Consider the following 14492-nt stretch of genomic DNA (forward strand, 5'->3'; position numbering starts at 1 on the left):
AAGAGGAGCGAGCAGGTGTCAGGTATCCTTCTCCCCTCCCCCGGGCTCACCTGGTGCCAGGTGTCTCCTGGGCCCCAGGGGAACTGCGTTAGGGCGTCTCTCAACCTCAGCACAGGACAGTCCCCTCCCAGCCGGGACCGCGAGCCCGGTTCTTCACCTGGAAAACTCCTCATTCAACCGCCGTGGGTCCTATGGCCCTAAGACGTGGGAGGAGCTCAGAACAGGCACCTTGTCCCTGCCTGCCTCCTCTGACCAATGTGGGTGAGGGGGCCGTGCCCTCAGATGGGGCCCAGGCGTCCCCGTGGTGCGCCGGGGGCCCCTCACCCAGCCCGAGGAGGGCCGCCAGCGGCGCCCTGTAAACCCGTGGACTCTGGCCTGACTCCGCGCTCGTGACCGGACAGAGGGTAGCATGAATGGGGCCGTGCTGGCCGCTCTGTGACCCTTGGAAGGCTGGGTAGACGTTCCCGTTTTTCAGACGAGAAACTGAGGCTTCCATCCGTGCCAGCACCCGTGCACTCAGCCCCTGGGTCTGCCAGCCGCCTGCGCCCCATCACAGCATTTCTTTGGGGCCCAGGCGGAAAGTCTGGGGACAAAGGACCAGGATGGTGCTGGGATCTGTGCCTTTCGCCTGTCTCAGCTCCCAACCCGCGCAGTGTGCCGGGCGACCCCGGACGTGCGGGCGGCGGGCCAGCGGTGTCTGGCAGGAACCTGGGACGTGGTGGTGCGAGGGCTCTTTGACCAGAGGTGGACAGGGGCCACCGCGGGGGTCCCCACCACTGCCACTCGGTGCCGTGGGGGTTGCCCCGCCCTTTGCCCCACGGGATGCTGATTAACCAGGCGGCCAATAGGCGGCTGGGCGGAACCGCGCCCCTCCGACGGCCGCAGGACACCGCAGGGAGCAGCGCTCCTCCCGGGAGGCATGGAGCGGCCGGTGCGAGTGCGGACTTGGGTGGAGGAGAACCGGGCCTCCTTCCTGCCCCCCGTCTGCAACAAGCTCCTGTGAGTGCCAGGCAGCCCTTCTCCCGCTCTCTGTCCTCACCCCCTCCTTCTCCATCCGCACCCTCACCCCTCACCCCTCACCCCCAGCTCCCAGTTCTTGATCCAGAGCCTGGGGACAGGGGCTGCCATCCTCACGGTGTCTTCAGGGCAGGGGGAGGGCGGGCTGTTCCGGGTTCCACCACCTTTGTCTGTTCCTCTTTCTGGCGACTCAGAAACAGAGATTGTGACCCTGCCCTCTGAGGATGGCGGGGCGCGCTGAGGCCAGGAGAGATGCGGAGGGCAGGGGGCAGCCCTTCCCCTCCAGGCCCGAGACAGCTCTCCAACCCGCAGTGACTCTCAGAAGATGGACCCCAGAATGGCAGCAGAAGCCAGGCCTGGGGACAGCCCAGTCTTACACCAACTCTATCAGGAAGCCACAGGCAGAGGGTGGAGGATCAGCCCTCTGGGAGGATTGTGATTTATTGCTCTTCCCATTCCCCTCTTTGCTGGCAGGCGTGGGCGCACGCACACACATGCTTACACACAAACACATGCACACACACGCATACACGCGCACGCATACACACACACACACTCTCCCAGACACTCCCTAGCCACCTCTGCCCGTACCACCCAAGGGTGCCATCGGTCCAGCCAGTCCTGCTCCAGCAAACCTCTCAGGCCCTCCCCTGCAGCCCTTTCCCCTCCCGGGGCTCCCAGCTCCAGGCTCTCAACCCCATCCTTGTTGTGTCCACAGAACATCTCCGACACCTCAAAGCACACACTTACAAACACCAATACTGTGACAGGCCAGAGACTGTGCCGAGTGCTTTAACATCATCTCGTTTCACGGTCACAGTAGCCCCAGAAGGTGGGATTTTAGTGGGGAACTTTCCCAATGTCACGGAGCTAGTGTGGGACAGGGTCCTGCCTCACGCCCATGGAAGAGTTTGACTCCAAAGTGCACACTCGTGGTCACTGTGCAGCATCCCCCCAAAGCCTCATGGCCCCCACTCTTCCCCCACTTCATCCCTGACCACAGTCTCATTCTCAGTCCCGCAGTTTCTCCCCGAGTGGTGTCTCAGATCCACCTGCTCCTCTCCAGCCCCCCTCTTGTCACCTCCAGCCTGTAGGGTGTGGGCTGCCCCGTCTCCAGGCACCCCTCTCGCACCCAGCCCTCCAGCACTGCCCCAACATTAGTGATCACAAAACGCAGGCCCTGCCTGGAGTCACTCAGCAGCTGTTCTGTTCACTGAGCACCTGCTACCTGCCAGGCACTGTCCCAGACACTAGAGACACAGCAGGAAACCAACGGACAAGAGTCCTTTCCTCCGGGAACTGAGGAGGCCGCCACTAAATAGAAACCAAAGCGGGTGGAGGCCCAGGCAGACCTGGGGCCACAGGGCAGGGTAGGGCTGTGGCTGTACCCCGTGTTGGGGAGGGCTGTGAGGAGACTGCTCTGGGCCTCTTCTGGCTGCTTCCTGGTGGGTTAGTGGTGATCTTTGGACTCTTGGCTTCTGCAGCGTCAGCCCCTTCTCTGCCCTCACCTTCACGTGGCGCCCCCCTGTGTGTCTGTGTCTAAATCTCCCTTTCTGTAAGGACTCCGGCAGAGAGGATTAGGTGTCCACCTGATCCCAGGACGACCTCCTCATAGCTTAACTAACTCCACCTGCAATGACCCTATTTCCCACTTGGGGTACCTTCTGAGGTGATGAGGCTTAGGACTCTAGCCCAGTGGTTGGCAAACTGCGGCTCGCGAGCCACAGTTTGCCAACCACTGCTCTAGCCTATGAATTTGGGGTGGTGGGAGGCAGGACATATGAAGCTTCTGGAAGGTTTTGATCAGAGGAAGGACATGATCTTGGCTTCTGCATTCTGACTGATGGGTTAGAATAGTTCTCGAGTGGGCTCATTCAAGAACTTTCCATATGTACCTAGATCAGCGATTTTCAACCGGTGCGCCACAAGAATTGTTAAAACATGCAGTACCTGACTATTTGGTCAGGGGCACTGACCTCTTTTCCCTTAGATTGTCAAATAGAAAAAAGACAAACATCAACAGCCATCCAGTGTGAATGAATCAAAAGTATACCTATTTTTTGTCAGATCAGCAAAAAAACATATATGCTTTGGTGTGCCACAGAATTTCAGTAATTAATTTATTTGTGCCATGAGATGAAAAAGATTGAAAATTGCTGTCCTAGATTATATCTCAGAAAAGATGACTAAAAAAGAAAAAAATTTCCTGGGCTCTCTGGCAAACTCTTTGGCTGAGCCCTAGAGTGACTTGGTCCCCCATCCTGATCCAGTCTTCACTCCATCGCTCCTCAAGACCACTCTCAGGGTACCAGGACCTGGTCGCAGGGCCCTGTACCAGTTTCCCCTCCACGTCTTACAGCAGGTGCCCCACAGCTTTAGCCCAGCAGTTTTGGGGGAAGAGATAGTCTCATAATCAGACAACTCAGGGGAGGGGAGGTAGATAAGGGCCATTTTACCCCTACAGGAAGCAGGGCCTCCAGTTTGCTCGCCTGTACTTAGAGATCTTGAGTACAGCCCAGGCATCCTGATTGAAGAAGAGATAGATCCACCACCACGCCACTCCCCCTCCTGGGTCAGAGGATGTGGGGGACGCACACAGAGGGACATGCCCCCACACACTAATATACCAAGCCACAGATACAGCAAGACGCATTTACAGTTTCAGACACACACGGGCACCCTGGGATGAGAGTAGATGAGGACAAACCTCAAAAACTGACAGGGACAGCCCTAGCTGGTTTGGTTCAGTGGATAGAGTGTTGGCCTGCAGACTGAAGGGTCCCTGGTTGGATTCCTGTCAAGGGCATGTGCCCCGGTTGCGGGCTCGATCCCTGGTGGGGGGTGTGCAGGGGGCAGCCCATCAGTGATTCTCTCTCATCATTGATATTTCTATCTCCCTCTCCCTTCCTCTCTGAAATTAATAAAATAATAATAATTTTTTTAAAAACTGACAGAGACAATGATGCAGAACAGCTGTTACCCTGCCCAGGTGTGCCCAGGCTCCCTCCAGGCCCCTCCTGTCCTCTCCCAGGAGCTGGTTCAGCACTTTTCCCTTCTCCTCCACTACAGGCATAAGGAGCAGCTCAAAGTCATGTTCATCGGGGGCCCCAACATCAGGAAAGACTACCACATCGAGGAGGGTGAGGAGGTAGGTCTGCAGACTGCCCCTCCCCAGATCCAGCCCCGGGCCAAGGGGACATTTCCCAAGCCAGGACCAGAGCCTATGGACAAGAGACGGGGTGGTCAGATGGCTGAGGGTGAAGGGGGCTCAAAGGAAATCACAGTGCAGTACTGCTGCCTCGGAATTGTGGGCACCCAGGGACCCCTGTGACAGCGCCATCCTCAGAAAGAGCCCACCCTCTGCAGGTCTGAGAGGCTCCAGCTGTTGGCATCACCCCCTGGACACAGGGTCTGATGAGATGCCCTGAACTCCTCGCTCCAAGCCCGAATATGCAAGATTAGCTTCCAAAATGAGACCCACGTGCTGAGAAAAACCTGGTGCTCCACTCTGGCCCCAGGAGCCAAGTTCTCTGGGAAGGGTTGGGCTGGGAGGCCCCTCCTAATCTAGGACCTACATCAGCTGCTAGTAGGGGGAAGGGGAGGTGGGGGGAGGATTTGCAATTTGCCCTGAGCACCCTTTTGTACCTTGAATTTTGGACTGTTTCTGTGCTGCCTTCCCCAAAGTAAATAAACAACAGTAAAAAATTAAGAGAAAAAGAGGGGCCTCTTAAGGAAAGACACAGATGGACCCCAGTTATCAGAATGTCTGCTGGCAAAGGATCACTATGGGGCCCCCTACCTATCATTTTGGGGCCCTGGCCCTGGGGTTCAAGATCCAGAGTCCAGCTTAGTCTCCAGCCTTCACCCCCACTGCTGGCAGCTCTGCCACACCTCGGGGCTGGAGGGAACACAGGAGAATCACTCACTGGGCAAATATTTGCTGAGCTCCGAATGTGTGGGGGGCAGTGGGGTGAGGATCCAGTAGGCAGAGCCGGCCAGCCCCTCACCTCTCACACTTCCAGGTCCTGCACCTTCCCCGGACACAACTTCTCACATCACACCTCACTGGAGACCATTTTCTTCTGTAGAAAAAAAACAGCAGGAAAATCCAAAACTGCAGAGAGAAGACGGGATTGGGTAGGAGTGGCCATGGTGGCCAAGGTCTCTCCTGCCCGCCTCAGCCCCTCGCCCCCCAATCTTGTCTTCCAGAGGCTTCCACTCTGTTAACCCTGGCCTCAGTGCCCACCTCTCTGTCTCCCTCCCTTCTTGCCCCCTATCACCTCTGCACCACACCCCACCTTGGGGTCTCCCTGAGCTGCTCTGATGGATGGGTGCCCACTTAGGGACCAGGCCACGACCTGACTTAGCTGGGAGACTGACAGATGAGGAGGACTGGCCTGAGCAGGTGTCCCCACTCTGGGTTTGTGACAGCTTGACTTAGGGTCCAGACTCCTTCCTGGTGAGAGAAGGGGAGTCACCGAGCCAAACTTTCCTCCACACTGAGCTCAGGCCTCAGCAACAACCCCTCAGGGGCCCAGGCTCACCCACCACTCATATTCCTCTTACCCCAGGCCTTCTCTTCCGGCCGGGTGCCAAGGGGCCTGGGCTGGGAATGAGCCATCCTGGGTGGGAATCTGTGTCCCCCTAACCATGTGATCTTGGACAGGCCACATCACATCACTGTCTGAGCCTGTTTCCTTGTGGCTCCTGGGGACACTGCCCCTGCCTGGTGGAGGGAGTCAGTGTCTGTGGAGTGTATGCATAGAGCCCGGCACAGTCGGTGCTTAGGATGCATCGGTTCTCTGCACCCTCAGCCGCTCTCCCGCCTATTCTGCCTGTAAGGCCTTTCCAGGCGCCAGAGGCCTGATTCAATTCAGTATCTGCCCACAGGGATCGTTAATCCTCCGGCCAGCACCAGGCCCCAAACATCATTTACTTCCAATGAAGCATAATTCCTTTTGGATCGCCCGGGGCTGTGTGAGATTTTCTGCTGTTCTGGGTCTGCACCTCTGCTCCAGGCCAGGCCTGTCCCTCATCACAAGGCAGCTTCTGGGCAGAGAGACATGCCTGAGGAAAATTCCACTTCCTTTCTGGGTTTTGGTTTGATGGCTACTAATACCTTTCACCTGCCTGCACAGGGTTTGAATGTGGCCCAGACTGGACCCTTACCCCACCCCAGGTGCCCCTGATATTCGCAGGGCCTAAGGGCTATGGCCACTCTCTGGGCCTTTACTTCCTCCTCCCTACCATGAAAGGACCCCCCTACACACACACACACACACACACACACACACACACACACACACACACAAGGGCTTACTCCCAGCTGGGGGGTGGGATGAGGGGGAGTTGCAGAATTTCCCCTAACAGACCTTGGGAAGTTTTTTCTTATTTGTTTTAAATAACTTGCATGGTTTTTTTTAATATAAAAGTAAATATTGTTTATTGTAAGAAAACATGGGGGGAAATATGAAATGTATACCTCATTCATAATCCCACCACTCAGGGAATCCCTACATCAGTCCCTACACTGCCTGCATTTGCACATGTATGGTCACATAGCTAGGATCCTGCTGGGTGTAATTTTGAATCTTGCTTTAACATGATAACTTTAGCATTTTCTATTTTTTCACCTTACTAACAGTTACTTAAAAATAGTTTTTTGTGGTTTTTAAAAATGTTTGCTGATTTTTGTTTCGGGGAGAGAGAGAGAGAGAGAGAGAGAGAGAGAGAGATTGGTTGCCTCCCGCACATTCCATGACTGGGGATCTAACCCACAACCCTGGGCATATGCCCTGACGGGGAATTGAACCCACCACCTTTTGATGTATGGAAGGATGCTCCAACCAACTGAGCCACATTGGCCAGGGCTCAAAAATAGTTTTTAATGGCTGCATAATGTCCGTATTTTGACTCTACCATAAAATAGTGACATTTCCCCTGTTACTACTGCTCACATTATTTTCCTGTTCCCGCCATCGCTGGAGGTCTGTGAGTGCTGACTCCGTGGTTTGTACATTGTGTGCAGCATCCCAGGCAGCAACATTCTGAGTAGATGCTGTCATTTTATAGATGAGGAAACAGAGGCACAGGAAGGCAAACTGAACGGACCAAGGGCACGAGGTGACCTGGCTGAGCTGAGGGCCAGGTGACGATGGAATCCATGCTTTTAACTACCATGTGCTGTGATGACGCAGCCATGTACGCCCAACATGAACAAGGTACATTACTGACCGGCTACAGCCACCTGCCTAGAGATGCAATTACTCGCTCAGGAGGCGACCACTGTCCTGGTTCATCCTGGACATCGTTGGTTTCAGCACTGAAGGTCCTACATCCTAAGGACCCCCCGCTGGCCACCCTACAGGGGTGTGAGCTGAGGAGGCCCTTCCTGCCCGTTGCCAAATGTCCTTCAGAGGCGTGTGTCAACTTGTCCCTCATGACAGACTGCAAAGCCACATTTCTCTAGTTTCATTTCTCTACTTTCCCTGAGTGTGGCTTGATTTCACTCTCTCTCTCTTTTTTCTTTTTTCTTTTTGTTTTTTGTTAATCCTCATCTGAGGATATTTTTCCCATTGATTTTAGAGAGATGAAAAGGAAGGAGAAGAGATAGAGAAAAACATCAATGTGAGAGAGACACATGGATTGGTTGCCTCCTGCACTCGCCCCAACCCGGGACTGGGGATCAAGCCTGCACTGAGATATGAGCCCTTAACCTAATCAAACCTATGACCCTTCAGGCCTCGGGCTAAAACTCTGACCATTGAGCCAAACCAGCTAAGGCTGATTTCTCTTAGTAGATGCTGTGACAAGGACCTCTATCTCCTCTAACTCCTTACATCATCATCATCATCATCATCATCATCATCATTCTTATTATTAATACCCCTAAACTATTTGACAGGGGCCTTTAACACCCATACAATGTGTGACTGGTAGAGAAAAAATGTGTCTGCCTCCTCCTCCCAGCTCTATGGGGTGATCTCAGTAAACACATTAATTAGGGACTTAGGATAGAATAGGGAAGATGCAGGAAGAGGCCTCTAGCTCCATCCCGGGGAGCTAGCAGGAGGTGAGTACTGCCATCCCCCACAACCTTCAACCCACCCCAGCGTCCAGCATCATTGAGTCCACCAATTACACAGGCAACTTCCTGAGGGACTTGGACAGGCACAGCCCTGCCCATGCCAGGGCATCACGGTGGCCGGAGGAGCCAGGTCGGGCTCCAGAACTACGTCTATGCAGAATCGGCTCCAAATTGTGGCTCCAGGACTAACTGTGATCTTGGACGAGTTGCTTTACTCTCTGAGCCTCAGTCTTCTTTTTCCTTTTCTGTACAATGGGGCTAATAAGAGTTTTGGAGGTTGTAGAGATTTCTGATCACGTACAGGAAAGTGCTTGCACAGCCCCTGGGGCACAGCCAGGGGGTCCTCCTTACCTGGCTGAAGGTCATTGAATTTTCCAGCGAGCATCTCAGCCAGCCTCTTGCCCCAAGCCACATACCAGCTGTTGCATCTTGGGTACTCTGGTCATCACTGCATGTCAAGATGTGATCCCTGTGTCACCAGCACTACTGTCTGTGGCCTGTGTCAGGGGAGACTGGGGCCTCCGGGCAGCAGGAACTCCAAGGACTTCAGGAACTTTCTCAGGGTTCCCAGTGAGAAATCAGGCCAAAACCCTGGAAGAAGTGATTTGCTGTCCTGTTCCACAGGTGTTTTACCAGCTGCAGGGCGACATGGTTCTCCAAGTCCTGGAGCGAGGGAAACACCGGGATGTGGTCATCCGGCAGGGAGAGGTGAGGCAGGGCCCAGGGGCCTATGGGGTCCACTCATTCTGGCTTTGGTAAAGGTTTTGTCCTCCTGCCCTCCTCCCCACTGGACCTGCCCGACCCCCTCTCCTCTCTGGGCTGCCCTATCCTCAGCAGAGCCCATTTCCTCCCCTTCACTGTGGGCTGGGCCAGAACCTGTGGGTCAGTCGGAGGCCCCGGATGCTGCAGGCACTGACTGAGGACTCTGTGGAGGATTGCAGCCTTACCGACACCTTTCCCTGACACTGCAGATATTCCTCCTGCCCGCTGGGATCCCCCACTCTCCACAGAGGTTTGCCAACACGGTGGGGCTGGTGATTGAGCGGAGGCGGCTGAAAACCGAGCTAGATGGGCTCAGGTAAATGGGGGTCTGAGGCAGACATGGGGCGGGAGGATAGGCAAGCAGCTGGGAAAGGATCGGATCGCTCACGACAGCTCTTCCTGGCCATCGAGCAGGAAAGAGGAGGCAGTGGGGATCCTGTATTTGCCGGTTGGTAGGGAGAGATTAGGGTAGGTGCTGGGGTGGGTTTGATGATGGAGCTGGTAGGATGTTCTCTGGGACCCTCTGGTTGCCCAAGTAGCCCAGACCTCCAGCTGGGACCAGAGCCTGTGCTTTCTGTACTGCCGTCTGTGGGGGTGGGTGGCTGCCAAAGTCAGGCCTGCCCGGCCCAGGGCAGCTGGGAACACTGCTGCTTCTCCAGCCTCTGTCTCCAGAGGCACCCGCCAGGCCAGCGCACTCCTCTGCTGGTGTCTCTGCCCTGACTCACTCCACAACCAGCACTAACATTTGTGTAACTCTTGCTATGGGCCAGGCGCCCGCCTAAGCGCTTTATGTGTATTTATTCACTTCGTTCTCACAATGATCCTCCGGGGCAGGTGCCGTTACCAGCTGTACTTTACAGGTGACGAGACTGGTTTTACTGGGAGATGGCAGAGCTGGCATGATAAATACAAAGTCAGGGCCAGGACAGTCAGGAGAGGGTGGGAGTCAACACCGGAGCGGGGACCAGCTCAGGGCAGAGACGGGCAGTTTCCAGAGCTGAGTTCCAGTTTGGTTCTGACAGTCACCCAGTCATTATCCTCCGAAAGGAGGGCACAGCCTGTGGCTCAGGGGACACAGATTTTTTGTTGTTGGGGTGGGGACACAGATTTTGGGAGGGGGCACAGATTTTTACAAAAACTAAACTACATTTTGTATGTTTTAACTAAGAAAATTTAAAATTCCCAACAAGTTACTAACATCTGCTATAATGCACATTTTTTTGTTTTTGTTAATCCTCACCTGAGGACATTTTTCCCCATTGATTTTAGCGAGAGTGGAAGGGAAAGGGAGAGAAAGATGGTGTGAGACACATCGATTTGTTGCCTTCCACACGCGCCCCAGCCGGGGCCAGAGACTGAGCCTGCAACCGAGGCACGTGCCCTTGACCAGAATCGACCCCAAAACCCTTCAGTCCACAAGCCAAAATGCTCCCCTTTTTTTCTAATTACCAAAAATCATACACATTCATTCTGGGAATCAGGAAAAGTACACGAAATCATCAACAAAATTAAAATGACCTGTCAGGGACAGGGTGAATGTTATGGTGTGTGAATGATATCTCAAAACAAACAAACAAGCAACAATAATAAAGAGATGACACACAAAAATTGTCATCCCACCAATTAAACCTAACTAAGTGCTTAACTTTCCATCTTGACTTTTTTTCTCTGTGTATCTGCACCTCCCAACATTGAAGTCTTATTGCGAGCATGCGTTTGAATTTTGCCTTTTATACAAAATCTCATGAGTATTTCTTATACTTTTAAAAACACCATGTTAATGACTGCACACTGATCATATTAACAGTCTGTGGTAGAAGCAGATCCCTGGCCTTAAACTCTAAAAGAAATTTTCCCCTCGGGGATTGATCGAGGGAGTCTTTAGTGATGGGGAGGACGGTTTCCTCAATAACATTTTTACAGCAAATTCAATAACAGATTTCATCTGGCTGCTTGGACCTTTAATAAAGGCCAGGGACTCCACATTAAAATTCCACTCTGAAGGCAATTTCTGGATGACGTCACGGGCCCGTTATGAAGCTTTGTGGTGGCCAACTCCATCCCAGGATAGAACTTAGGGTGCCGGGTCAGGGGGTGCACTGTGTGTCTGTAAGCAGGACCAGTGCCCTTTGGGGGAAGAGCAGGCAGGGCTGGCCCGGCCCCGGGAGCTGAGCCTGGGGATTAGGCATTCAATCAACAGACCTGCTGTACACACAGGGGCCTGAGGCACGGCCCTGTCTGCCGGGTGCTCCTCGGGCCAGCTCCCCAGGCCGCGCTGGGGCTGGGTGGGCTTCAGGGAGAGGTCCAGCCCTTTGCTCCAGCTCTCAAAGGCATCCATAAAAGGAGAAGGATTTCGGTCTGGGGGGCATCTTCCACATGTTGGTTCCTTAAGGTCCCATGAGCTCTGACCTAGAGTGCCAGCAGGCAGGACCCGGGTTCAGCTCTGCCTCAGCTTCTGCTTTGGGAAACATGAAGACACTTGTCATTGATGCTCTCTGTGCTTCGAAGTCTGTCTCTAGTCTGTCCTGCTTCTGCCGTGTAATCCCTTCTGAACTTCCAGCTTCTCTGAGCCTCAGAGCTCTAGCCACTTTGTAACTTGTCAAGTTGGGGGAAGTAGGAAGAGCTATGTGAACGGGGTGGGTAACAGCCCTATCACTTTCGGGTGCACACTGCTGCTGGGAGAGCCAGCTGTGGCCACTGGGTTGCACTAATAGGGTGAATGCAGCAGAGTCAGGCAGGCCCAGAAGTCAGCACACAGAGCTGGGCCTGAGGGAGGCGACCCTGAGGCTGCCCAGATGGGAAACTGGTTGCCCATCCTTTGCTCTGGCAGGTACTACGTAGGAAACACCACGGATGTCCTGTTTGAGAAGTGGTTCTACTGCGAGGACCTCGGCACACAGCTGGCCCCCATCATCCAGGAGTGAGGCCCGGCCCAGCCCAGCCCCACATTCTCCTGAGGCCCCGTGCTCTGGCTGGGGGAGCAGCCCCTCTGAGAAGTGCTCCACGGAGCACCTGCCAGCCTGGAGCAGTCGGATTCAGGGAGAAAGTTTACCTCTCATCGGGAGGAGACGCCCTTGGGGAGGAAAGGAGGCTGCTCCATGGGCCTGGAAGGGAGCAGGTGGTGGATAGGAGTCGTATGAGGGATCCACATGTATGTATGGCCTAGAGTGTGTGTGTGTGTGTGTGTGTGTGTGTGTGTGTGCGTGTGTGCGCGCGACCTCTCAGCTGGGAAAGCTGGACCCTCTCCCCCTCCCCTATGTCCCTGCAGGTTCTTCAGCTCTGAGCAGCACAGGACAGGAAAACCCATCCCTGGTGAGGCCACAGGAACTGCCTTCCTCTCCCCTCCCTCTCCCCTTTCCCAGAGCAGGAAGGGTTCGGCCCAGGGTGCTAGGGAGTTCCCTTTTGAGTCCTCTGCCCAATATTCAACATACAGGAAGATGGCACCAAATGGTACCCCCCCATACGGCTCCTGGGTCCTTGGGCCCATTCCCGCAATTGAGAGCTGGGGGCCCCTGGGAACTGGGTCCGCTGGGCTGGGAGGGCTGGGCCAGAGGACACTGACCACAGCTGTGCTGTGGTGCAGACCAGCTGCTCATGGACACGCCATTCCCCCTGAGCACACGATCCGTCATGGAGCCCATGTCCTTGGAGGCCTGGCTGGCTGGCCACCGCAGGGAGCTGCAGGGGGGCGCATCCCTCAACCTGTTTGGGGACACCTATGAGACCCAGGTAATGCAGCCCTGGGCCACCCAGAAGCCCAGGAAATGGGAAACACACACACACACACACACACACACACACACACACACACACTTCGGAGGTTGTAGACATGGGCATTGGCCTTCCTGTTTCTTCCCTGACTCCCAAAATGATGTTTTTGCTATGAGTAGAGGCCTGCAGAGGCTATGTGGTCCCAAGCAATTCTTTCTTTGCCTTCAGAGTGGGGTGTGGCCTCATCCAGTGGTAGGTTTCTAGGGTCTGGGGTTACACCCCTGCTCAGAATTCCTGAGCCTTTGGCCAGTCACAGCGTTGGGAGTTGGAAGGGAGAAAGGTGTTTGGAGGTGAGGGTTGGGTGGAAAGGCACACAGAGACCCAAACAAAGCCAGGGCAGGGGAGTGGGGGCCACAGGCATGATTGCTAGCTGGTCAGAGTAGCAGGCAGTGCTCGGGTCCTGGCGGTCTCCTGGGGTAGGCAAGGTTCAGGGACTCATTCTGGGGACAACAGAGCTTCACCCAAGCATTGAAGACGGGGGATGATGAGGCCAGGGTGCTGCTTTAGAACGACCACTGCACCCTGTGTGGGGCGGGATCAGGAGGGCGAGTGTGGAGGCAAGGAGACCTGCCAGAAGGCTTGTGCTCGTTCGTGCTTTACAATTTCTACTGGCACATCCTTGCAGTTTGAATTAGAGCACTCACCCACCCCCGCCTCCCAGAGAGACGCTCACTGGATACAGACCTGCCTTAGTTTAGCAGGGCTGTGAGAGCAGGCACACCACTAAGCCCCTGCTACCATCACGGCAGCATCATTCAGTGCTGAGCTGGCTGCATGGCCTTGCCTCCACCTTTGTCACCCCTGCTCCCACCTGCTTCAGTTTATACCAACGAATACCTACTGAGTCCCCCGTGGGCCCACGGGAGCACAGCCTGCACACTAGCTGCGGGCTTCCAGGCCGATGCAGATCACAGAGGCTCAGCCTCCCTCTCGCTCATCCCCTCCCACCTGCCTCCTGCTCCTTAGGCCAGAATCTCAGAGTAAGGGAGGTGGGCGCCCCTTGGGGAACTGTGTATGTGGGCTCCATGGGTCTGCACTATGCCGTGCACATGTGTGTGCCCCTGCGGGTATTCCTGTGGGCCAGCAATAGTTGTGGCGGGCTACAGAGGACCCGATGCGCATGTGTGTATGGAGGGCAGACATGTGTGGTCCCGAAGGGCAGGTGGGCAGCTCCCATCATGATGGAGGCAGCAGGGAGGCCTGAAACCTGGGCAGCCTTCTCTCCAAGTCCTGGTCTTTGCATCACACAGGGGGAGATGAGGCTGCACTGCAGGCCCCGCCCCTGGCCCACACAGGCCTGGTGTCTGGGAGCCAGGTTTAAGGGGCCAGGAAGCATCAAAAAGATCTGTGTCACTTCCCACCAGGTGATCGTCCATGGACAAGGCAGCAGCAAAGGCTGGAAGCAGAACGTGGACATGTGGCTGTGGCAGCTGGCAAGTGGGGCCCGCAGGAGAGGGTGGCACAACCTCTTGCCCTCGGGGACCAGGCTGCTCCTGGGCCTTGTGCTCCCCGGGCCTCCTTGCCAAGGCCGACTCAGGACTCTCGGACAGCTGTTGGGGCTGGGTAGCCTCCATTTGATTCTCCTGCTCTTCTCCCCCAGGAGGGCTCCTCTGTGGTGACCATGGGGGGACAGCACCTGAGCCTGACCCCCGATGAAAGCCTCCTGGTGCCAGCCAGGGCTGAGTGAGTCTGCCGGGAGGCCTTTCCCCAGCTGTGGGACTCCCTCCTTCCCTGGGATCCGTAGGGCCCAGCCTTGCCTCACCCCTGCCCACCTGTGTCTCCACAGGTACTCCTGGGAGCGAGGGCAAGGCTCTGTGGCCTTGGCTGTGACTCAAGACCCCGCCCGCAAGAAGCC

The 14492-nt window shown here is 55.4% G+C and overlaps 1 protein-coding gene across 1 annotated transcript in view; it reads left to right on the forward strand.

Moving 5' to 3' along the window:
* Positions 1–840: 840 nt before the first annotated feature.
* HAAO (3-hydroxyanthranilate 3,4-dioxygenase) overlaps positions 841–14492 on the forward strand; it is a 14425-nt gene continuing 773 nt past the window's right edge. Inside the window, exons 1-10 of the mRNA XM_006778693.2 lie at positions 841–999; positions 4087–4165; positions 8729–8812; positions 9076–9182; positions 11697–11786; positions 12135–12178; positions 12450–12595; positions 14002–14070; positions 14238–14320; positions 14424–14489. Coding sequence (XP_006778756.1) covers positions 920–999; positions 4087–4165; positions 8729–8812; positions 9076–9182; positions 11697–11786; positions 12135–12178; positions 12450–12595; positions 14002–14070; positions 14238–14320; positions 14424–14489 — 848 coding nt within the window. The 5' untranslated portion in view covers positions 841–919. The remainder of the gene's footprint in view (positions 1000–4086; positions 4166–8728; positions 8813–9075; positions 9183–11696; positions 11787–12134; positions 12179–12449; positions 12596–14001; positions 14071–14237; positions 14321–14423; positions 14490–14492) is intronic.

This window comes from Myotis davidii, unplaced genomic scaffold (assembly GCF_000327345.1).
Source record: "Myotis davidii unplaced genomic scaffold, ASM32734v1 scaffold6, whole genome shotgun sequence".
Classification (NCBI taxonomy): Eukaryota; Metazoa; Chordata; class Mammalia; order Chiroptera; family Vespertilionidae; genus Myotis; species Myotis davidii.